The following is a 24,674-nucleotide window of genomic DNA, read 5'->3' as shown; positions in this document are numbered from 1 at the left end:
CTTCTGGGCTCTTAAAAACATGAATCTGGGTGAAAGCAGCTTATCAGATGCCCTTTGAATATCTGTATAAGTCTGAATTTGGAAGTTGTTTATAAAGTGAATTTTTATAAGTGAATCACACTTTGTGAGAACTTACATCGCACATTCCAAAGTGTGTCCCTAGAGAAAATGCTTAGGCCTCAAGCAAAATACATTTTTTGGTGCCAGAATCTTTTTTTTCCCTCAAAGACAGTGGGACATTTTTTTTTTTTTTTTAAATTCCCACTTAGAAAAACCTCTTCAAGAAGGAAGATGGAGTTTGAGAATGTGTTCTTGATGCTGGCATTATTCTGAGGAACTCTTAGAAACAGTGTCCAAAAACATTAAATTCTGAACCTCCTGAGGGAGAATTTAAAGTAGGATTCAGGATCCAATACCAAATGGCTAGGTGCCTGGAAGATGCCTCTTGATCTGACTTGTTTGAATCTCTGTTCCAGCACCAGTCCAGTTGAACTTGCTGGGATGATAGCCCTGTCATCTTGTTTGGTAGCCACTGGCCACATGTGACTATTGGGCACTTGAAATGTGGCTGGCAGGAAAAACGGAATTTTTAATTTAAGTTCAGTTAAAATTTAAATAGCTGTATGTGGGGGTACAAAGTATTACTTGAAAACAAAAACCAAAAACCAGTGGAACAGAAAAGATATTCCAGTTGGTTAAGTGTCTGACTCTTGGTTTTGACTTAGGTCTTGATCTCAGGGTCTTGAGTGCTTGGTTGGGCTTGGTGCTCCATGGGGAGTCTGCTTGAGATTCCCTCCTTCTCCCTCCGCCTCTCCCCCAACCTCACCCCTGAGCACTCATTTGTTGTCTCTCTAAAATAAGAAAATAACTCTTTAAAAAAGGCTTTTATTTGATAGAGCACAAGCAGGAGGAGCAGAGGAGGGAAAAGCAGGTTCCCAGCTGAACAGGGAGCGCAATGCAGGGCCAGATCCCAGGACTCTGGGATCATGACCTGAGCTAAAGGCAGACGCTTAACCAACTGAGCCACCCAGGTGCCCTGAAAATAAATAAGTATTTTTAAAAAAGAGCTGCATGCGGCTAGTGGCTACTATATTGGATAACACAGCTCTATACAATGAATCAGTATATATATCTTAGGTCATTCATACCTCTCAAACTGTACCTCTCTGAATATGGCTGGAAATTTCCTAAGAGTCTTAAATGTCAAGAATTTATAGATTGGAAGATTTGGGAAGGAAATCTATAATGGTCTGATTTTTTAATTCTTGTTAAGGTACTCCCTGTATTCAGATGATATGCATGGCTGTTGACAACTCCTAGTATCCATTTGAAAAATAATGTGTTTGTGGTCATTGACAAATTAACATATTCATGTTGAATGTGAAGGACTTTTTCCTTTTGCAGTTGCTGGGTTAATGTTGCCAAACTGAAACTCACTTGTAGATCATGTGCTTCTGTAGCACTGAAGGTTGGTTGTCACAAAAACCATTTACTACAGATGCTCAGAAAGAAACCCTCTTGTGTAATTGACCTTCACCTACTACTTCTGTTACAAAATGTGGTTTTAGAGGTGCTTCCATTTCTTGAAATAAACTTGATTTTATATCTATTCTAATATTTTCTAATCTTGTATTTCAACTATTATATGTAGGTCTTCTAGAAATAAAAGAATCTTTAGAAAAGGTACATGAAAGGATGTGAATCCATGCCTCAAAATGCATGATGTGAAGCCACCACTGGCTTTAAGCTTTGCAGCTAGCTAAATGCAGTGTTTACATTTGGTGTAAACCCTTCCCTCCCCCCTCCCTGTTCTGTCATGGGTAATTGATTAAAGTGAATATATTTTATAACCATCTTGAACTTAGTTGTTACATGCAATATCAATTATATATCTCTTAATTCATTAGGGAATTGCCCAACAAGTTTTTTAAAAGTTGGGCTTGCTTGCTCTGACACATCTATATTTCTAGGAATTTCTAAATTCCATGTGCGTATGCTAAAAGTTTAAAGTAAACATTAGTAAAGGTTACATTAGTGTGAGTCTTTCAGGAGAAATTTTGAAAAAGGAAAAGAGATTTGAAGTAATTATTTTAGTGGTTAGGAATAGTTATAACTTAATGAGACAGAAGAGATTCCAATGCTAGTTTCAATTTCTGGCTTTAATTCTTTGGGCAAGTAATAAAATCTTTGCATATCAGGTTCTTGATCTGAAATGCTCAGAGCTTTAGTATACATTAGATGGTGGGCCCAGTGTTAGTTTTAGATGCTCCCTTTTCTGGCAACCTTTGAAATACTCGCTTTTTAGAGGCCTTTTACTATGGTAGAAGTTGTATATAAATATTTAAAAGGATCAGTGCTTTGCCAAATAGACATAAAAAATTAGGATCAGATTACTAAATTTGATTTTTAGAGACTAAGACCTTACATACATATATAACTTATTTGAGGGACCACAGCTTTTAACTGACATAATTTATTAAAAAGACCTACAGTTTGATATTTCGTCACCCTCTTTAAAAAGTATACATTTTTTAATGTCAGTTTTTTCTTAATTTAAAAAGAGACACATTTGGAATTCTAATTTTTTTCCTTCAGAATAGAAGTCTTTATATAAAACTGTGTGTGTATATATATACATAACGTGTGTGTGTGTGTGTGTGTGTGTGTGTGTGTGTATGATGTTTTCTGTGTCTCTGGCCTAAAGTCTTTAGGTATGGAGGAAGCTACTTACATTAATTTGCTTTTGAAATTCAAAACTTCATTTCATTTTTGTCCCGTAATGCTGAGTAACAAATCATCCCCAAACTCTGACTTTTAAAACAACAATGATTTATTCTTATGAGTCCGTGGATTTGTTAAGATGACTTTGCCTTAGGCAGTGATGCCGTGGCTTTCCTTCGTGTTGCCTGCATGTGGTTTGATCCCCTGCATTGTCTCTCCTTAGCAGACTGCTTGGGACACCATCTTCCTGTGACCACATCTGAGAGCCCAGAGGATGTACCCCACTGCCAAGTGCACCTCCAACCCCTCTTTGCATCACATTTATGAACCTCCCTTTAGCCCAACCCAAAGTCCAGGACAAGGACTTTCACCGGAGTTAGAAAGTCATAGCTCAGGGGATGTCTTCAGGGAGGAATTAAGAACTGGGACCAGTGGCCTAGCCTACCACATACCGTTCATACACCTGATCTTTTAACTTACGTGGTGAGAGGCTAAAATGAGCAAATGTCACAATGATGAAGAAGGAACATTGGGGATTTGATCTGTACTTAATGCAAGAATTAGATAAATCCTGATGTGGTTTTTGAACTGTACAAATCTTGAACTATATCAAATCCTCTTTTTTTTTTTTTTACCACACTTTAGTTTTTTCTTTGTGATCTTTTTCTCTTTTAGGAACCAGGTTACTAAAGAGTAATACTTTAATTTTCACCTAATGTAAGCAAGAGATTCTCTGCCATAAAGCATGGAGATTTATATACGTTTAGTTGGAGGTGTTTTGGACTGTTGGAGCCAATGGCGGAGTAAAAGAAATAGTTTTAGATGTTTTGAGGGTAACATAAATAGCTTTCTCTATTCTTGATTCTTTGCGTATCTTTAAGTATTCAGTGAAAAATGCTCTGCTGTTGGCCCTCTAGCAATGCTTAAAAATCAAAGATTCAATCGAAGTAAAAGGTAGAAAAAGTTAAAAAAAAAAAAAGTTAACTAAAAAGTAAAAAAAAATCCTGTGTGATTTAGTGATGGTACCAATTTGAAATGAAAAAAGAAGAAGAAAGTCTTGAGTCCCGCCAATGACTTTTTATGATCTTTTCATAAACTGTTCCTTTGTTTTTAAGGTAGACTGGATTTGCTTTGCAGGGTTCGTTGGTTTCCTTTTGATCGGCGTGGTTGGAGGAAGAAGCACCTAGGGAGGGGTGACCCTCTCTGTAGGAACTGAGTAAATGCGAAAAAGAAGGTCAGGATGGTCCAGCAGTCAGTGTAGGTGTGGCACCAGTGAGGCTGGGTCGCTACTACTCCTGAGCTCCTCTCACAGCACACCACAGCAGAATGGAAACCTAGAACTTTCCGCCTTCCTCCTTGAGAAGGAGAGAGAGTGCACTTCTGAGGAGTCCAGGAACTTGAGCCAAGTCCCCTCTGGAATGGGAGGGAGAACTAGGAGGGCTCCCTGGCTAAGGTCTGCCGCAGAGGGGCTGGAGGGGAGTGTGCCGGTGAGCAAAGCCCAGAGGAACAGCCTAAGATCTCCTATTGTGGGGACAGTACTATGTTCCTGATATAAAAGACTTTGTAATATTTCACCTTGGTAAATGTTTTGGTTTGGGGATGCTAAAAAAACAAAAACAAAACCAAAAAAAACAAAACCTCAAGATAATAAAAAGGCAACCTGCAAACCTAAAAGCCCTAAAGATCGGGGAGGCTTTTGGAAGGGGTTCACGTCTGTAAAAGCCAGTAGTTTCTGGAACCGCCAGGACCTTCACCTTCCTGAGCCAGGACCACGGTTTTAGCCAGTGAGACGCCTTCTGTGTCCATCCGTACTTGGAATGCTCCAAAGAGGCTTGGGAGTCTCTGAAATAGAATTTGTAATTTTGTGTTGCTCTCTCTGCAGCTGAAGAAATAGGCCCATCTTCGGTAGGCTCCCAGCCCCGGGTAGGAAGGAGTGGGAGCTAGAACTCCTGTCTCCCAGTCCCCGAACCACTAACTGTGGTAACTGTGTTACTGAGCCCCCCCTCAGTTTTAAGGTGCCATGTAGAGGGGAAGGGGCTTATGCGAATAGGAAGGAAACTTATCGAAAAGCATCCAATCAAAATGGTGTAAGTTACAAAGGGAAGATTAAGCCCTTGAGGTTGCTTGGGTCTGGTAGAGCAGATAGCTCCTAGAGTTCCATGACTCCGATCCCACATTCTGGGTCCTGATTCGGAACCTAATGTTCTGGTTTATTTTTTCCCCATTGTGTTCTAACTCCCTTTCATTGGTGTTTATCAGTATTTTTTTTTTTTAATCATTTTGTTACCTTGGCTGCCATCACCTCGCTCTCTCAGGAGGCAAGAAGGGCTCTTGTGAGTATCCTTAGCCCCTGGCCCTGGGGCTTGACCCCCCACCCCCACCCCGGACACCTCATGGGGGGGCATTCTTGAGTGAATGTATTGTTTTTATATTGACTGGACCTTGAGTAGCTACTTGAAGCAAGGACCATTTCCAACCAGAAATGGGACGTGGAGAATTCTCATTTTCAGGCCGAGCCCAGGACGATTTTCTGAATGAACATCATGATGTTTTAAAAAGCTGCAGCAGGTAATCACCAGAGGGGAGAGACTGTTCAGGTCCTGTCATAATTAGTTCTTTAGCCAGCAGTGCACGTCAGTTTACAGAACCCTACACCATGCAGCAGTGGCGTGAGTCACGGAGGAATGGACACTGTTGGATCCGAGGCTTTGGATGGAATGCTCATTTGGGCAAGGCCACGCCAGTTGCGTTCTGACAGTGAGCACTGAGTCGGGGCTGTAACAACGTCAGGCTGGTATCCAGCACTTACGGGCTCACATGCACGTTCTTGCACTTGCACTAGCACATTCACTGTCCGGGGGAGCTGCTGTGTGCTGTGACCAGGCAGGTGCCACATGGCAGGAGTGCCCTGTCTGTACATCCCTGACCTGGTCATCTGCTGCATACAGTTTGCTTTGGTTACAGGAGCTGTTCGTGATTTGTCTGTACAAGGGACAGAAATGCTGCTTTGGAGGGAGGACAGGATGTTCAGACTGTGGCGGGAAGCTGGGTTGCCTCTGAACCTGGTCTGGGATGCTGTATTCCACGTCCTCTTTCCCATGTCCATGTGGATGCAGCTGCAAGTTCAGGCTGCAGGATCAAATGTGTTGCCTCCCAAGTGGGACGGGGAGCCCCTGGCACACCTCTCTTGCTGTTTCCTGTAGAAAATTCTTTCTGTTAAGTGCATGTTTAGGTGGCAGGCATGTCCTTGAGACGGTATCTTGTGTTATATGCCAAGAAATGTCTTAACTTTAGAAATTGTCAGCGTCTACTGGAAAGCATGACATTTGGAGTCAGACAGAAGCAGGTGTGCATTAGGGTTCTGTCTGCCTTTTCCTAGCTGTGTGTGTCTGTGTGTGTATTTCAACCATTCGAGCCCGTTGCCTGTCCACGGAGAGTAGTAATGCCTCCCTCGTGGCTTTCCTTTTCCTGTGGTAATGCACAGAGAATGATGGTGAAAACATACATGAACTCCGCAGTTGAAACCAGGAAAAGCCCTTGATTTGTGAGGTTTCTTACACAGATTTTTTTGTTGTCATTCACAGCATCCAAATACCTTTACTATTAATACCCACTATTTGCCCTGCATACAGGAAGAGTTAGATTTTCATTTCACACTTACTAAATACGTGGATTTTTTGGTTGTGTTTGTTTTTTGTTTTGTTTTGTCTTAATGGGAAGCTTGAAAAGCGACATGTGGGTTTGAACCCAGATACCCCTGTTCAGCTAAAACAGGTGGCAGCAACACTTGGAAATATTATTTCTACAAACTTACTGGCCGAAGACCTTGCCAGGGTGGGGGACATTCTTGGGTTCTTCCTTGGAATGATGACTTTTTGCCTTTGTCAGGAAAATCACCTCTCTGGGCTCTCCTCCACTGTATAAATGATGGTCCTTCTCTCTGGTCATGTAGCTTCCCTGGGTGGGTCTCCATGCCTGGGTGCCCACTATGCTTGGGTGCGGTGTTGGGTGCTGCAGTTGGACCAGACGGTCCCTGGGGGAAGCTAGGCTGGATGGGGAGGCAGGAGGTGGGAGTGGAGGAGCCTGTGATCACGGTCAGGAAGAGGTGACCATGCTCGAAAGATCCCTTTTCCTGTGTGATCGCCTATCCCCAACTTAGTGGCGTGAGACAGCGACCATTCTTCTTTACGGAACCATTGTGTGGGTCAGGAATTCAGGCCATGCTCAGCGGGACTGTTTTTCTGCCCCGCATGGTATCACCATCACTTGGTCATAGTTAGCTGGGAGATAGGCTAGTCAGGAAGGTTCAAGACTGCTTCATTCATATGCCTGGTGCCTTCACTGGGTGCTTAGACAGCTGAGCTCAACTGAGCCTGCCGACCGGAGAACCTAGATATAGGCCCCCCAGCATGGTGGTGGTCCCAGGTCTCTCCCATGGTTCTTAAAGGCTCACAAAAGACCCAGGCAGAAACTGCGAGGCTCTTTCAGACTTGGCTCAGAACGTCTCAGCATGTCACTTCCCTCCCCATCCTGTTGGTAAGTGAGACCCTAAGGCCAGCCCAGATGTAGGAGTTAGACCCCTCCCCCCCCCGACCTCCACCTGGGAGAAGTCCTGGGCACCTGTGGTCCTCTCTGATCTGCCACACTGATCTGAGAGCCAATGGGAAACTTTCAGGGTGGGCTGGAGGTTGGACAGGTGATGGCAGGACCCGTGGCCAAATGTACTTTCTGGTTTGGGGCAAAGATCAGGTGATAGTGGTAGTGGTAGTCCAGGAGTATCAGAAGCAGGACTGTGGGAGAGGGGCGCTCTGCGGCGATTCTCGGCTGTGCGGGGAACATGGAATGGGAGGCGAGGCTCAGAGGGAGACGCAGGGTCAGGGGCTGGCTTGTGTTTCCTTGTTCACTCTGGAGGTGGATGGGTCCCCAGTGACCCTGGTCTTTTCCAGATCATGGTAGGACATTTTGGTTCTATGAACTGGCCTTTTAACTGTGTAAACACTGTTAATTCCCTCGTCTTCAGTGATGACTGTCTCCTGTTCCTGGGCCTTCTGCCTGTGACTTGAAGGGGTTATTTCTTAAAATGGGTGCATTTTCTAGAGTCTGCCCTTGCCTTCTGGTCCTTGACTTCTTCATTCTGCACTTTCGTGATTGCAGCTGCCACACTTGGGTGGAAAAGTCCTCCAGGTCTCTAAGTCCTCTCGCCTCCCAAGGGCTTTCCCTGGATATCCCTGAAATTCCTGTTCTGCTTCCTAATAATGCCATTCCCCACCCCCACCACCCTACTGAGGCCAGAAGCCCGTATGCCATTACCCCTCTGCCCCTCCACCCTGTGCAGCCGAACAGGTCCCCAAGTGCTACTGGTACTTGTCTTACGGTGCTCAGCTGTGGCTGCAGGAGCGTCTCCCTGTGTGGCTGACAGATACACACGCCTGCAGCCCTGCGCCGGACTCCACAGGGGAAGCTCTAGAGACTTCGGCACGCATGTTTGATAAGGCTTCCCCGGAGGTTCTGATGCTTACCTTGCGCTGAAGGACAACACTTAGGAACTTTTCAGCTGATCTTCCCAGTCCTTTCCTCGCTGCTTTGGTCTAGGCTGTTAACTACTGGGACCAGTTACCATCGGCGTGGTGGTTCAAGACCACAGAATGGATTCTCACGGTTCTGGAGGCCTCCAGCCTAGAACCGCAGTGCTGCCAAAGTCATGCTGTCTTGGGGGGCTCTGAGGGGCGGGGTCCTTCCTTGTCTCTTCCTGCTTCTGGAGGCTCCAGGCATTCCTTGGTTCATGATTGTCTGTTTGTAGTTTCTGCATCTCTGTTCACGTGGTCCTGTGTGTCTCTTACAAAGATGCTTGTTACTGGATTTAGGGCCCTCCAGTAACGTAGGATGATTTCATCTCCTTGGTTTTAACTATATCTGCAAAGACCCTTTTCCCAAAGGATCCGGGACATGGATCCATCTATTTGGGGGACACCATTCAACCCACTACATTTGCCTGTGGTTCGGCTGGCCGTCCCATCTGACCATCTTGACTCCTGGCTGCCAGTGGTCCGGCACCCTGCTGCCTCAGCCATTACCTTGTGTCTGGTCGTGTTAGTCCTTTGCTTACATCTTACCGCTCCCCATTCTTTGCTTACATCTTACCGCTCCCCAAAGAGCCACACCCTCATGGAGCACCAGGCTCTCATTGTCACCTTACCCTCTACTGCTCTTCCATGGGCCTTGATGCTCTCACAGTACTAAATTACCCACATTCCTTGCCTTTGTACGTACTGTTGCCCTGCATTCCCATTTAGTCCAGTTCCTGTTTCAAGACCATTCACACACTGTCTCTTCCACGAAGCTCTCCCTGATGCCTCTTCCCACATGCTTTATGCACTAGTCCCATCTTGTTGCAGGTCTTGTCACACTTATCTCACTTCAGAGAAATCTGAAGACCGAAGCCGATATTCATCACTGTAGCTCTAGGACTTGGCATTTTTAATACTGAACGACCATGTAGCTTCACCTAATTAGAAACTTGTCTCATCATAACACTGGTTTTTCCACCATCACCTTAATTATTTCTGGTACGATTGTTCCCCTATCATCATTTATCTGTATTGAGTGAGTAGGTCATCTGTCTGTAGACTGGCATAGTGTTGGCTTAACGCGCAGCATGTGCTTCTGTGCTCACGTCTTTTTAAATGCTTCTGTAGAAGTTAAGGTGTTCCTAGTTTTTGTGCCCCTCACCCCCTTTATAGTAGATAGGACTTGGGGGTTGTAGGTAGCAGAAGCCAACTTGAGCTAGCTGAAACGAAAGATGTCATGAACAAGGGTCGGCGAACAACAGGGCCAACACAAGCCCTGAAGATCCTCTTTGTCTCTGGTCATTGCTCTCTGTTCGTCTGCTTCGTTCCTCACTTCGCTGCCACTGCATCACGTGACCGGTCGGGACATCCCTGCGGTTGGTGCACTTACATCGTACAGCTCCGGCCATCCACAGACCCTGGCTGGTTTTCTTTCTGTCCCAATTTTGAGTTTTCCACAATGAGCATGTCCTTGGCCAGTGTGTGCCAGATGTCCACCCCCAGCCATTCAGCTACAGTGCGGTGGGGAGTGTGCTGACTGGGCCACTTCTCTCAGCCATGGTGCCTCACACACCTGGGGCCACTAAGAGATGGGTTCCTGAGAGGGTGTGCAGACGTGAGGGATCCCTAAAAGCATCCGACACCCTCTTGCCGTGCTAGATCTCAGCCAGCAGCGTGTAGTTGGGAGGTGGGTCAGGGAGCTGGGGAGACCGGAGAAGCACAGGAAATGCTTCCAGATCTTGTCCCTTTTGCCTCTGGGCCTCAGTGGGGAACACCATTCCTCTAAACTGTTGGGAGTCCTAACTTTAATTCATTTACATATGTTTCTCTTAATACAGAATGTTCATCTTGATTTAAGTGATCTGGAAATATAATAAACTGGGCTTACATTGGTGGTTTACTCCCAGATAGATTCATTATAGTAACAATCACAAATCTGTGTAAGAAAATCGTGCATGTTTTGATCTTGCCTCACAAAGATGAGACTCCCAATAAATCATGTCTGTATTCTAGAGACACTTTTCTGTAGCTCATGTTCCTTTGTGATGGAAATGGAAACAGATTAAAAACACAGCAGGAATCACTTCAAGTGATAATTTAAATCCATGGTCAAACTGTAGCTACCCAATTATAAAACAAATTCTTTGTTTCCACTTTTATTGAGGGCCCCCTCTGCCCTCCTGGCCACCTTGTCCTGGGCATGGCTCAACCCGAGGCAAAGGCAAGACTTCCAAGTTGAACTTCTCTAGATAAGGGGGTGGAGAACAGTCCTGTCAGCTGGGCGACAGGAGACACTGGTTAGAACATACACATACAGGGTCCCATTAAAGCCAGAGTCAGAAATACAATTGGAAAAAGAAATATGAAGTGTAGTCCTGCATTTCTTTTATTTTTTATTTTTTAAAAGATTTTATTTATTTGACAGAGATCACAAGTAGGCAGAGAGACAGACAGAGAGAGATGAGGGGAAGCAGGCTCCTTTCTGAGCAGAGAGCCCAACTCAGTCCCAGGACCCTGAGATCATGACCTGAACCTAGGCAGGGCTCAACCCACTGAGCCACTCAGACGCCCCCTGCATTTCTTTTAAATACGGATATTAGCTTAAGGTATTAATGTGGAGAATCTGCATAAAGATGTTGTTTTTCAGATGACTTTTAAGTTGTTGGACAGTTTGGACTAAGATTCCTTCCCCGCCCCCCGCCCCCCCCACTTCTAGGCCTCCTTATGGACAGCCTTCTTGTGAAGTCCTATTTTATGTTTAATTTTCACAAGGTGTTTTTGCTCGCCTGACAGTTTAAAAGTTCAAATAGAAATGAGAGTGAATGTGGAGAATTTAGAACTTTTAAGACTGCAAGTAACTAAATTTGGTTTTCTTACACATAAAGATCCTAAAGACATTAACATGATTTGGGAGTGAGAGATGAGGTTTAATTAGTATGCTATTTTCTAACTAGTTCATTTAAAAATATTTCTTGAGTGTTTCTCTGGGGTCCATTAGAACAACACTTGCTAAATTGAGCCGGCTCTAATACAGCCTCTGCAGAATTCTCATTTGCTTATTTATACTGTCTCTTTCCAAAAAGATTTGAAGAGTCTCACTTTATAGGATAGGAAACCTATAATTACTTTGTACATCACTCTTAAATTAAGTTTCTAGAAGTGATTTGAATTTCATTACAGCTGAAGTCTCCTTTGCAGCCCGTTCCTCCTGTGGGGTGTTTAGTGGGCGATTTTTTTCTTTTTCTTTTTTTTTCTTCATCCCTGTCTTTTCTCTTATTCCATCTTTTTGTCTTAAAACTTTAAAAAAACCTACAAATAAATGAACTTTGGTTTTTGTTTATAGGTACAATGGTGCTTTACCTAATGGAGACCGAGGTCGGAGGAAAAGCAGATTTGCTCTCTATAAGCGGCCGAAGGCGAATGGAGTCAAACCCAGCACGGTCCACGTGATATCCACGCCGCAGGCGTCCAAGGTAGGTGGCTCCTGCAGTATTGGGAAGGTCTTGGTGGGTGGTGACTCATGGTCACGTCTTGTCTTGGCTGGGTTTTTTTGTTTTGTCCCATTTGCTTTTCTTTTTTCTTTTGGTGGGACAGTTTCTCAGTCATTGAGGCTGAGTTTTTTGTTGGGAAGGGCTGTCCTGTGCTTTGTATGTGAGCCACATCCCTGGCTTTGACCCACTAGATCCCCACCTCCAATTGCCACTGCTGTTGGGACAACCAAATAGGTCTCCAGACATGGCCACATGGTCCCTGAGTGGTAGTCGGCAAGTGCCCTCCCACCCCACCCGCTGCCATGGTGGACTGCTCACTGCTTGGGATATAGTGGAATCAACATATGTCAATTTAGAATAGTTGTAGTTGAAGGGTAAATGATGTTCTGTATCCTAAAGAGTTTTTGCAGTAAGTCTTAGTAAAACCTCATTAAGATTTGTTATTTTCCTTCTATTTATTGAGTAGTAGTTTTCACATAATCTGCATCTACATGGAATTGAATTTGGGTGATTACTAGAAAGACTAGAAGCAAACAGCTAAGTTGTGTAAGAAATGTATTATATCTCCTCTCGTAGGTTTGAAACATATAAAATGTTAATTTTTAAAACTACTTTATTTTCTAATATGGAAATAGGGAGAAACCTGAGTTTCCATTCTGGTCGATATGTTCCATCTACTTAGATAGGAAAATTTTCTAATTAAGTAAATTATTTAACTTGTAACATAGTTTCCTTTTCTATAAAAATTATATCCCCCTGAAATATTTCATATGGTGCATTGGCTATACATGTTTATCATAATGGGTTTGAACCATCTGGAACAAGTAAGACTTGATCCCCATTTTTACTGAAAATCCATAGTTCAAAGGAAAATGAATAGCTTCAGGGAAGCGTGTGTGGTGTTTATGCTCTGTCCTGGAAACTTATCACCTTGGTTAATGTTTTTATTTTTTAAAAAAATCTGCTGTTGTTGTTTCTGAAACTGTGCCATGGAAAAAAGTTCCTAGAATATACCAGTTAAGATTGTCTTGTATTAATGAGGGAATTGGTTAGATCCAAAAATCTCAAACACCAAGGAAACAGGAAAGATTAATATTTAGCAGCCAAGGTTTTGGCTAGAGAAAGGGAAATAAAGTTAAGTTCTAGGAAGGGAAGGACGCTAGATAGGGAAAACAAAGGAAATGAGCTTTACAAAGATTCTGAGAAAAGGGGAAGTGAAGTAACAGTCTTGGGAGGTTAAGGAAGTAGGAGAAATATTTTATAGTCGAAAAATATTTGGAGGATGCGAAGACAAAAGTGTTCAAGCACGTGATCAGTGCCAAAATGTTCTGATGCTGTAGACCCGGTCCTCATATTTGCCCGTGGATTGGCATTTGTCTTCCCTTCCTCTCGCTCTGTACGTTTATTTTCCTTAAGCTTAGATTTGATATTGATACAGTGGCTTCAGATATTTAGATATTTAAGAACATTTTTATAGAAATATTTGAGTCTTCAGGCTTCGCGTTGTGATAAATATGAAATACAGCTCGAATTTGAAATAGATCTTCCGGTAGCCACTCTCAAGATCAGTGGCTTTTCCCTTGTTTTTTTACCCACCTCCATTGACTCCAATTTTAGCTTTTTATAAAACTTTAACCTTTTATACCTAGATTTTACCTAACATTTAAATAACTGTAAAACTTTTGGTGTCCATCTGTGTTTATGGTCTCCATTACTAGGAGTAGGGAAATTGGTCTTTGGTCTTGTAACCTGGGAAAAACCTATATTCTTCGGGCCTCGGTTTCCTCCTCTACAAAATGAATGAGTTGGCTGTGGACAGGAGCTATGCTGAATCCGGCAAGATACTTTGGTTATAAGCAACACATGATTCTGGCTTGGGGGAAGGAAAAAAAAAAAAAAAAGGGAAAATGGAGAAATTATTAAAGGCTAGAGGGCAGGAATAGCTCAGAGAGAACCAGACTATCAACGGGGGTTAATGTGGACATTCTTGAAAGGTGTTGGGAAGTGACTTGGCTCCAACTACCTTTCTGTCCCCTTTGAGATTTTTAGTTGTGAGGAAAGGGACACTGCTAGGCCTGGCAGGTGTCAGCCAGCAGGGGTCAAGGTTGAGGGAGAGGAGTAGACCAGACACACTTACTGTGAGTGGATCAGCTCGCCCTTACTGCCTCGCCCTTCTGCATCTTACTCCTCCTGGTATCATGTGCGTGGAGGGCCTCACGCGCAGGATTCCATCCCTCCTGAGCCCAGCCCCTTGGTCCTCACTCCTTCTGTTCCCACCCCGATCAGCTGTGCCCTGCTCCTCCGGCTGCCACCTGCTCTGTTGACCCTTACACAAAGTCTCTTAGACATTTAACTTTCCTTCAAATGTTCTTCCTCCTGCCTCACCTGAACTGAATGTTGATTTTTTTTTTTTTCCCACCAATAGTCTTTTTTCCTCTTCCCTTTCTCCCCGCCATCTTTCCAGTTTATGGAACTAGAAATGATTTCATTGTGTTTCCCTTTCAGTCTGTTCTTTATCCCTACCGTATTGACATAAGTTGCCTCTTCTCTGCATCTCTTGGCCTCACCCACCTGCAGTCCATCTTGTGCATATTTCGGTGACTGTGTACTTGGGCCCCTCTGTTTGCCCTAACTTGTGTTAAACCATACATTGGCATCCTTGGGTGATAATTCATTAACTCATCTGGTTTGACTCTCCCTTCACTTCTCCCACTTATATAGTGTAACTTAGAGTCCACTGTCACTTGAAAGTGACCATACTCTCCAGTAGATTCTACTTGTGTACACACAGCTTTCTCGGCTAAAGACCTCCAGCCCTTCAGCCTATCCTCGGCTTGGTTGTTAGCCCACTTGGGTTTTGCAGTGATGTGTTGACTTCACCCTGGACTCTCTTTCTCTGGTACCAGTGGGCACCCTTCTTTGTGAGTCTCTGCCTCTGGACCTTTATTTTCCTTAAGCTTAGATTTGATATTGATACAGTGGCCCAGGGCCTGCTGGCCTGTTTTTACTTCTTTCTTGCACATCCCATTTCCTGTCAGAATGCCAGGGCATGTGGTGTACTTGGCAAAAGCTGTTGGGCCTGCATCAGCCGTGGTTTATCTGCTCTGAAATGTCTCATTCTGCAGTATGGGTAATGAAAGGGTCCTCTTTGATTTTGACTTGCAGACAGGAGACCTAGAACGGCAGGTGTGGTTACCGTGGTTAATCAGAAGGCCAAGTGCTGACATCCTGTGTTTCTTCTGTCTGCCCCACCACCTGGGGGCACACCAAGGTGTACCCCCTTGTGAATAATAGTGGTTGCTGGAAAATGGGGCCTCTCAGTCTTCGTGCATGCCCCTGTCCACGCAAAGTCCTGTATGGATGGCAAGGATGTGCTACTGTTGGGTAATCTCGTTCGTATAATCTCTCCTCGTGTGTATATTTACTCTTGAAATAGTAATACTCAGCTATTTCATCTCTTATGTAATTATTTAAAGAAAACTTAAAGTAAAACCTTGTTCTACTTCTGGCAGTTCTGTTACATGGGCATAGGGCGTTTAGCAGTTTATTCACCGTTCGTCTATTCGTGTATTTACGCAGCACGTTTTTGTGGCCCAGCATGCACTAGGATTAGTTCTGCTGCGGTGTGCAGACCTTGTCTGTGTGGAACGAATTGTCTAGTGAGGAGGAAAACAGTGGGTTCTCGTGTGAACACATGCTTAGCTTCACGTTGTGCAGGGCAGGAAATGATGACAGAGCTGTGAGAACAGGGGTAGGGCTTGGATGGGGTGGACAGGGCAGGACCTCTGAGGGCACGGAAGCTTCGAGGCGAGGGCTCAGAAGGAGTTAGCCAGGAGAGCAGAGCGATCTGGAACAGAGATTTGGGTTTTTTCTAAAAGGAAACATTGGAGGGTATTAAGTAGAGGACATGGCCTCATCAGACTGAGAATTTAAGTCCTTTTTTGTTTGGTCATTTCCTTTTAAGGCTGTGGGGCAACTGTTTTGCTCCTGACCAGTAAATAGGCCAGTGGTGGCGATGGTGACTATTTTGGTAGCACCATGGTTTAAATTTAGCCACGTTGCGGATGAAAACTCTTGATCATCGTGTTCCCTTGTAGGCTGTGCTTTATTGAAATTTCCTTTTTTGGGCATTTTTATTTTTCAAAAGTGATGGACTATCCCTTTGTTCCAGTTGGCATATTTCAGAATGGAAAATATCCGTGCTCTCGGAGTGACCATTGAGCAAGAAGTCAGAACCATTTCAAGTGACCTTTGCAGCCAGGACCGTTCTTGAGCTGTGGGTGCTGTGACGGCTCTCCTGGTTAATACTGACACTCTTCTGTAGCAGTGAATGATATGGTAGTAACTCCGACGTGCTGATATAGACTGCAGCGTAAACTCATTATTTCAAGCTAATTTTGTAGGCTGTAGCGGGGTCTGCTTTTGAAGCATTGTCTGTCTGTCCAGCCTGGGTCTTGGTGCAGTGGGAGGCCTTTCTCTGCTGCATGGTCATTCTGAAGCTGCAGCCTTCTGTGCTTGAAGAATCCCCTGTTTATCATTATCCTCAGACTGTTCAATGCAGCTTTTAAATAGTTGTCTTTTTGTTGTTGTTGTTGTTGTTTTACTTTGTTTTATTTATAGAATGGAATCTATCTTGATGATTTTGACAAAATATAAACCCAAACAACCTAACTTTATGCCTCAAGGAGCTAGAAAGGGGAGCAACAAACTAAGCCTGGAGTTAGGAGAAGGGAGGAAATAACAAAGGTCAGAGCAGGAGCCAATGGAGAGAAAAAAAGACAATAGAGAAGAGCAATGGAACTAAGAGCTGGTTTTTTGAAAATATAAAGATGAATCTTTAGACTCACCAAGAAAACAGGACTCAAAATTAGACATTACAGTTGCTGCCACAGAAATAAGAAAGATCATACGAGATTACAATGAACCATCCTATGCCAACAAATTGATCAATGCAGAAGAAATGGATAAATTTCTAGAAACATACAACCTACTGAGTCATGAGGAAATAGAAAATCTCAACAGACCGATTACTAATAAGGAGGTTATTTAGGGGTTTGTCTGCTAATTAAAAAGGACCAGAAGACTTCACTGGTGAAACCTCCCAAACATTTAAATAAGAATTAAAAGGAGTTCTTCTCAAATTCTTCCAAAAATTGGAGAGGGACTACTTTGAAACTTTATACAAGGCTAATATTACCCTGATACCAAAACCAGATAAGGACACTAGAAGAGAAGAAAATCGCCTGCCATTATCCCTGGTTGATTGAATGTAGATGTAAAAATTCTTAAAATACCAACAAACCAAATTCAACAGTACAATAAAAGGATCATACACCATGGTCAAGTGGGATTTATTCCTGGGATGCAAGAATGATTCAACATCTGCAAATCAGTGTAATATACTACATTAACAATATGAGAGTAAGAGTCTTACGATCATCCCAATAGATAAGGAAAAACACCCAAAATTCAACATCCATTTATGATTAAAAAATATTGAACAAATTGGGTACAGAAGAAATGTACCTCCGTAGTCAACGGTAAAAAAACCAAAAGCTTTTTCTCTAAGATCGGGAACAAGACCAGAATGCCCAGTCTGGCCACTTTTGTTCAGTATAGTACTAGAAGTCCTAGGCAGAGTAGTTAGGCAAGAAAAGGAGCTAGTCTTCCAAATTGGGAAGGAATAAGTAACATGGTTTATTTGCAGATGACATAATATTACGTAGAGAAAACCCAGAAGACCGCACCAAAAAACTGTTAGACAAATTCAGTAAAGTTGCAAGATAGAAAATCAGTATCAAACTCAGAAATTAAAACAATCTCATTTACAATTGCATCAGAAAGAATAAAATAGGAATAAGTTGAACCAGGGAGGTGAAAGATAGGTCCACTGAAAACTATACGATGTCGGTGGAAGGAACTGAAGACAAAAATAGATGGAAAGACCATGCTTCCAGCTCATGAGTATAAACCAACATGGATGTCCATTCTACGCAAAGTGATTTATAGATTCAATGTGATACCTATGAAAATTCCGATGGTATTTTTCAGAGAAGTAGAATAAAGAGCCTGAAAGCATGTGTGGAAACACCCAAAAACCCAAATATTCAAGCCAGTGTTGAAGCAGAACAACAAAGCTGGAGGCATTATGCTGTCTGATGTCTAACTGTATCACAAACTTAATAGTAATCAAAATAGGATGGTACTGCCATATAAACATACCTCCAGGTCAGTGGAACAGAATAGAGAGCCCAGAAATAACCCACGCATATATGGTCTATTTAAGTACAAAGGAGCCAAGAGTAATCAAAGGGGGAAAGACAGTCTCTTCAATAAATGGCATTGGAAAAACTGGGCAGCCACATGCAAAAGAATGAAACCGGTCCCCTATCTAGCACCATAGACAAAAAAAAAACAGCGTAAAGTGGGTCAAAGACTTGAACATAAGACCTTAAACTATAAAACTCCTAGAATAAAATATAGGGAATAAACTCCTTAACATAGGTCTGGCAATGATTGATTTCTTGACACCAAAAGTGAAGGCAACGAAAGCAAAAATAAACAAGTGAAACCACACCAAACTAAAATGCTTCTGCACAGCAAAGGAAATGGTCAACAAGATGAAAAGGCAACTTTGAGAATAGGAGAAATAGGATTTTCAAATCCTATATTTGATAAGGAGTTAATATCCAAAATCTGTGAGGAACTCCTACAACTCAATACCAAAACCGTCTGATTTAAAAATGGGCAGAGGTTCTGAATGGACCCTTTTCCAAAGACGACCTCCAGATGGCCAACAGGTATGTAAAAGGTGCACAGGGACCCTAATGATCAAGGAAATGCAAATCAAAACCACAATGAAACATCATCTCATGCCTGTTAAAATGGTGTCATCAAAAAGACAAGAGAGTTATTGGCAAAGATATAGAGGAAAGGAAATTCTCATGCACTGTTGGTGGGAATGTAAACTGGTGCAGCCACTGTGGGAAACCATATGGAAGGTCCTCAAACTAAACCTGGAACTGCTTTCTGATCCAGCAGTCCCTCTTTGACTATATATCCAAAGGAAATGAAAACTGCGTCTCCAAGAGATACCCGCACTCCCATGTTCTTTGTAGCATTCTTTACAGTAGTCAAAGTATGGGATCAACCTAAATGTTTGTAGCAGTTTGAATGAACGGTTTATGAAAATGTGTGACATAGTTGACCCTTGAACAACGTGGCTGTTAGGAGTACCAACCACCCGCCCCCCACCAGCCCAACAGTTGGAAATTTTCATAAAAGTTTGACTCCACGTCAAAAAATGGGCGGAAGATATGAACAGACACTTCTCCAATCAAGACATACAAATGGCTATCAGACACATGAAAAAATGTTCATCATCATTAGCCCTCAGGGAGATTCAAATTAAAACCACATTGAGATATCACCTTACACCAGTTAGAATGGCCAAAATTAACAAGACAGGAAACAACATGTGTTGGAGAGGATGTGGAGAAAGGGGAACCCTCTTACACTGTTGGTGGGAATGCAGGTTGGTGCAGCCTCTTGGGAGAACAGTGTGGAGATTCCTCAAGAAATTAAAAATAGAGCTTCCCTATGACCCTGCAATTGCACTCCTGGGTATTTACCCCAAAGACACAGATGTCGTGAAAAGAAGGGCCATCTGTACCCCAATGTTTATAGCAGCAATGGCCACGGTCGCCAAACTATGGAAAGAACCAAGATGCCCTTCAACGGATGAATGGATAAGGAAGATGTGGTCCATATACACTATGGAGTATTATGCCTCCATCAGAAAGGATGAATACCCAACTTTTGTAGCTACATGGATGGGACTGGAAGAGATTATGCTGAGTGAAATAAGTCAAGCAGAGAGAGTCAATTATCATATGGTTTCACTTATTTGTGGAGCATAACAAATAGCATGGAGGACAAGGGGCGTTAGAGAGGAGAAGGGAATTTGGGTAAATTGGAAGGGGAGGTGAACCATGAGAGACTATGGACTCTGAAAAACAATCTGAGGGGTTTGAAGTGGCGGGGGGGTGGGAGGTTGGGAGGTTGGGGTACCAGGTGGTGGGTATTATAGAGGGCACGGCTTGCATGGAGCACTGGGTGTGGTGAAAAAATAATGAATAATGTTTTTCTGAAAATAAATAAATTGGAAAAAAAAAAGTTTGACTCCCTGTAACTTTACCAATAGCCTACCTTCACTGGAAGCCTTACTAATAAATAATCATTTAACCCTAGGCTGTATGTTACATGTATTTTATACTGTATTTTTTATTAACATATAATGTATTATTTGCCCCAGGGGTACAGGTCTGTGTTAAAAGTAAACTGAGAAAAGAAAAGGTTAAGAAAATCCTAAAGAAGAGAAACTACATTTAGAGTACTACCATATGAAAGCAATCTGTGTTAAGTGGACCCACATCGGTCAGACATCTGTTGAAGGGCCAACTGTGTATGTCTATATAGTGTAATACTGTTTGGCCATGAGAAGAAACCTCCTGACATTTACAAAGACCTAGATGGACCTAGAGGGCATTATGTTAAGTGAAGTAAGTCAGACAGAAAGATAAATACTATCTTTTATATCTGGAATCTAAAAACCCGAAACCCTAGAAACAGACTGGAATGATGGTATCTATCTGGGCCCAAAGGGTTGAGGATATGGGGAGATGCTGGTCAATGTATACAAACACTTAGAAACCTCCAGTTATCATTTGAATAATGTTTGGCGATCTCATGTACAGCATGCTTATCATCATTAATAAAACTGTTTTATATACTTGAACGTGAGGAGTAGATCTGAAGTGTTCTCATCACAAAAAAGAAATGGTAATTATATGATATTATGGAGGCACCCACTAGGGATAAAGTGGTAGTCATTTCACGGTACAGAAGTGGACCAAGGTAACATACTGTGTGCCTTAAACTTAATGTTATATGTCAAATATATCTCAAAGCTGGAAAACCTATAAACCTAAGTTTCAAAAAAAAAAAAGATTGAAATGACTTCCAAAAACATTTTTATCAAAGAGTTTTGTTAAAGCCAAGAAAAAAAGAAAAAAAGGTTACTTCAAATACCAACAACATACTGCATAGTTTAAAATAATTTTCCGATTTAGTATTTATTGAGATTTCAAAAAATAACTCTTATCTGAATGTAGTGTGGCAGTTTAGAGTTACGGTCCGGATTGTTGCAAAACATATTAGATGAGAGAACACCTTCTTGGAAAGCTTGTAAATCAGGGCAGTACAATTTCAGTCCTTACTGACAAAGCTGCAACCATTTCACATAGAAGTGGTTTAACAATTTACTTAAAATACAATATTCAAGACTTTGAAGATAGCTGATGGTTTTTGATTGCATGGAGCTGGAAGGAACAAAGTCTCGAAATATATTAAACTTTACTGTCACTCAAGAAAAATGGTTCCAGTGAGATGGGCAACTTGTGGCATTATTGATGCAAACTGAGTTTGGAAATCAAAAACCTGAATATTCACTTTAATAGAAACTGTGAGATGGCATTTAGATGATTAAATACTTAAGAGGTTTGGCTTTATTACATTCAATTCTAACCATTCTTATTTCTTTGATTTTAGAAGAAAGAAATTTTGATTATTAAAATAGATAGATTTACTTGACAAATGGGTGGTAGCATATATAAAACCAAATACAAAAAACCGTGATAGAGAAATGGAGAATACTTGAGAAACAAATTTGAAATACAGCAGAATAGTCCAAGAGAAAAACTATTAAATTATCCAGCTAACATGAGAATTCTTATTTGATAACAAATCTGAAGAGTATAACTGACTTCCTTTTAATTCATTCATCTTTGGGATTTGATCATGAAGCTGGTTTCAAAGCATGTGGATGGAAGGTGAATGAAATTTTGTAAAAGTAAGCTAGATAATTGACTAGGACAGTCCAATAAGTGGCTTTCTTGGCTTAGGTGATGATAGAAATACTGAACATAAAATTTGTAATATTGGGGCTAGGAAAATATGGAACTGAGTGGGTACTTGTTCAACAGAAGGTAGTAGATTTACCAGGAGCAACATTATGTTAAAGGAAAGTCTCTGTAAGACTCCATTTACGGGGCGCCTGGGTGGCTCAGTGGGTTAAAGCCGCTGCCTTCTCTCAGGTCATGATCTCAGGGTCCTGGAATCAAGCCCCGTATCAGGCTCTCTGCTCAGCAGGGAGCCTGCTTCCTCCTCTCTCTCTGCCTGCTTCTCTGCCTACTTGTGATCTCTGTCAAATAAATAAATAAAATCTTAAAAAAAAAAAAAAGACTCCATTTACTCCTTGGCTTTCAGTTAAATGGGGGAAGTTATTGGAAGAGCTTCGTTTGTCATATGAAATCCTAGCTCAGACATTGCTTAGTTGTGACCCTTTACATCAAGTAAAGGATCACACCAGTAATATCTAACAATTAACAGATTACTTGGAAATATATTAGCATGATTTGGTGGTTGATTGGTGCTCTGACTTGGATGGCTTGGGAACAGTTTTATACTATCTATAGTTCATACTATTCAGACCATGGAATGTTTCAAATTTTTGACTTTTATACTTACTATAATTCTGCTTGTTAAATATTAGCACTCCTGACATGAATAATTTTTATACATCTGTCTAGGTGATCTTCTCATTTTATGTTTTACATGTTAGGAGTTTTAACATCAAGAATTAGTTATTAACTACTCTATTTCTATATATTTTGGCTAACCAGTACTTGTATGGTTTTCTAAGGTTTTTGATGGATTTGCCATTGCAAATAGCGTAAGTTTAGTAATTTGTGAGCTGTTCTTTTCCCTTTTTTGGTTTAGCTTTGACACAAAGTAAATAGTAGATTTCCTTATTTAAGTACACTTTTGGGGTGCCCGGGTGGCTCAGTGGGTTAAAGCCTCTGCCTTTGGCCCGGTCATGATTCCAGGGTCCTGGGATCGAGCCCCGCATTGGGCTCTCTGCTTGGCAGGGAACCTGCTTCCCTTCCTCTCTCTCTGCCTGCCTCTCTGCCTACTTGTGATCTCTGTCTGTCAAATAAATAAATAAAATCTTTTAAAAATAACAAAAAAGTACACTTTTCCTTCAAAGCCTCTAAATGTTGACATCTCTCTTGCTGTGTTTAGGCTAGACAGTTTGACTTGTACTGATTGAAGATCTCAAACAGTAATTGTTCATCACCATTTCTCCATTTCAATTTGTGTGAGGCTTTAAGGTAGGTTGTGAGATATTTTATAGAATTCTTAAAACTAAATTTTGAGGTACGGTTCACAGCAAATAATCCCAGAAAGTTGAAGTAGATTTAGAATATCCCATTCGCCATTAACGTAGTTTGGCACTAACATTTTCATTTTCTCTAATTCTTCTAACATATGTTTTCATCCGTTCAAGCACCAATAATGAATGGAGTTTCTTGTGTGTGTACAAAATAATCACAAGGTCCTTGCTCTGCCGTCTTTCCTGTTCATTGATACTTACTTTAAATCTCTGCTCTGCGGAGTGGGCAGAAGAATTCCTGTTTCCTCCCAAAAGGTATTTATGTCTTTTACGTACTTATGATATGGTTGGCAGCATAAGGCTCCCGCCTACCAAAGATGCTCATGCCTTATTGTCTGGGACCTGTCAACACATTATCTCACATAGTAGAGGGGACTTTGCAGATGGAGTTGAAGTTGTGGAACTGAACATAGGGGGCTTACTTGGGTCCACCCCCACAGTTTACAATAACCTCAAGAGTCCTTAAGAATGGAAGAGGAAGGTGGAAGACACAGAAATGTGCAGGAGGAAGAGGCAGGGAAGTTTGAAGCACGAGCAGCACTCCACCTGCCTGTCCTTGCTCTGATGTTGGAGGCAGGGGCCACCTCTAAAAGCTGAGGACAGCTCTGGCAGGCACAGCAAGGAAACCGGGACCTCTGCCCTATGGTCACATGGAACTCAGTTCTGCTAGCAGCCTGAATGTCCTTGGAAACCACCTTACCTAGAGCCTCATAGAGGAACACGGCCCCGCTGTCCCCTTGATTTCAGTCTCCCGAGGCTTGGGCAGAGAATGCCTGTGGAGCCTCAGGTCTTCGAGATAACAAATCTGTGTTTGGAGCTGCTGCGTTTTGTGATAATTTGTTACAGTAGCATGAGAAAACTTCTGTGTACTATTGTGGGAAATTGAATACAAAATACCTTGTGTTACTGAGCAGCCTTTGACCTTGTACTGGGGGAGATGAAAGGCTGGGGAAGCCATCACAGAACTGGCAGGCAGGAAAAGAGTTTGTGTTTCTTTTCTTTAGTTCTCTTGGATCCTGAGTGTTGGCGCAGCTTGTTGGAAAGCTTGACTCTGGCACTCACTAACTTAATTATCAATGTAATCATCTGCTTTACTGAGATATAATAATTTTACTATTGACTTGATTTATATATCAGTTGGAAAAATCATATTTAATTTGTGTTGTCCTTAAAGCACACTTTAATTAATGAGTTGCTTTTAAGATGTCCGTGTGGGAGAATACTTGTATTTATTCTTGCAATTATGCCATTATGTAGACTTATTTGAATATGCCTGGTTCACTTACACCCATCCTATCTTTCCATGGAGGAAGAGCATCTTCTGCCTATAACATTCCTTTTTAAAAACATGGAACGTGAAAGTTGGAAGGAACCGTCTGTCCTCTGATTCCCTTTCACACGCGAGGTACTTGAAGTTTAGAGAAGCCCACTAAGTAGTCCAAGGTCCCCCAGCCAGATGTGGTGCCCAAGGCCCGAGAATACCAGTCTGTAGCTGCAGGTACCAGGCAGAGAGTGCTCTGAGGGACAGGAACCATGCTGAATATTCTGCTCCTGAGTCTCTTACCTTCCAGGATTGTGGCTTGGAAAGTCCATTTATTTCTG

The 24,674-nt window shown here is 42.2% G+C and overlaps 1 protein-coding gene across 3 annotated transcripts in view; it reads left to right on the top strand.

Moving 5' to 3' along the window:
* The window catches only part of PELI2 (pellino E3 ubiquitin protein ligase family member 2), a 321,668-nt gene that overhangs the window by 185,603 nt on the left and 111,391 nt on the right, over positions 1 to 24,674 (top strand). For all 3 annotated transcript variants that reach the window (XM_044231882.1, XM_044231881.1, XM_044231883.1), the window contains exon 2: positions 11,632 to 11,761. Coding sequence is in view for 1 of the 3 variants with exons in the window: in XM_044231881.1 (XP_044087816.1) it covers positions 11,632 to 11,761 (130 nt within the window). In the remaining 2 variants the exon portion in view is untranslated. The remainder of the gene's footprint in view (positions 1 to 11,631; positions 11,762 to 24,674) is intronic.

The sequence above is a fragment of the Neovison vison genome, chromosome 13, assembly GCF_020171115.1.
Source record: "Neovison vison isolate M4711 chromosome 13, ASM_NN_V1, whole genome shotgun sequence".
NCBI classification, from domain to species: domain Eukaryota; kingdom Metazoa; phylum Chordata; class Mammalia; order Carnivora; family Mustelidae; genus Neogale; species Neogale vison.
This window is presented reverse-complemented; position numbering and strand designations above follow the sequence as displayed.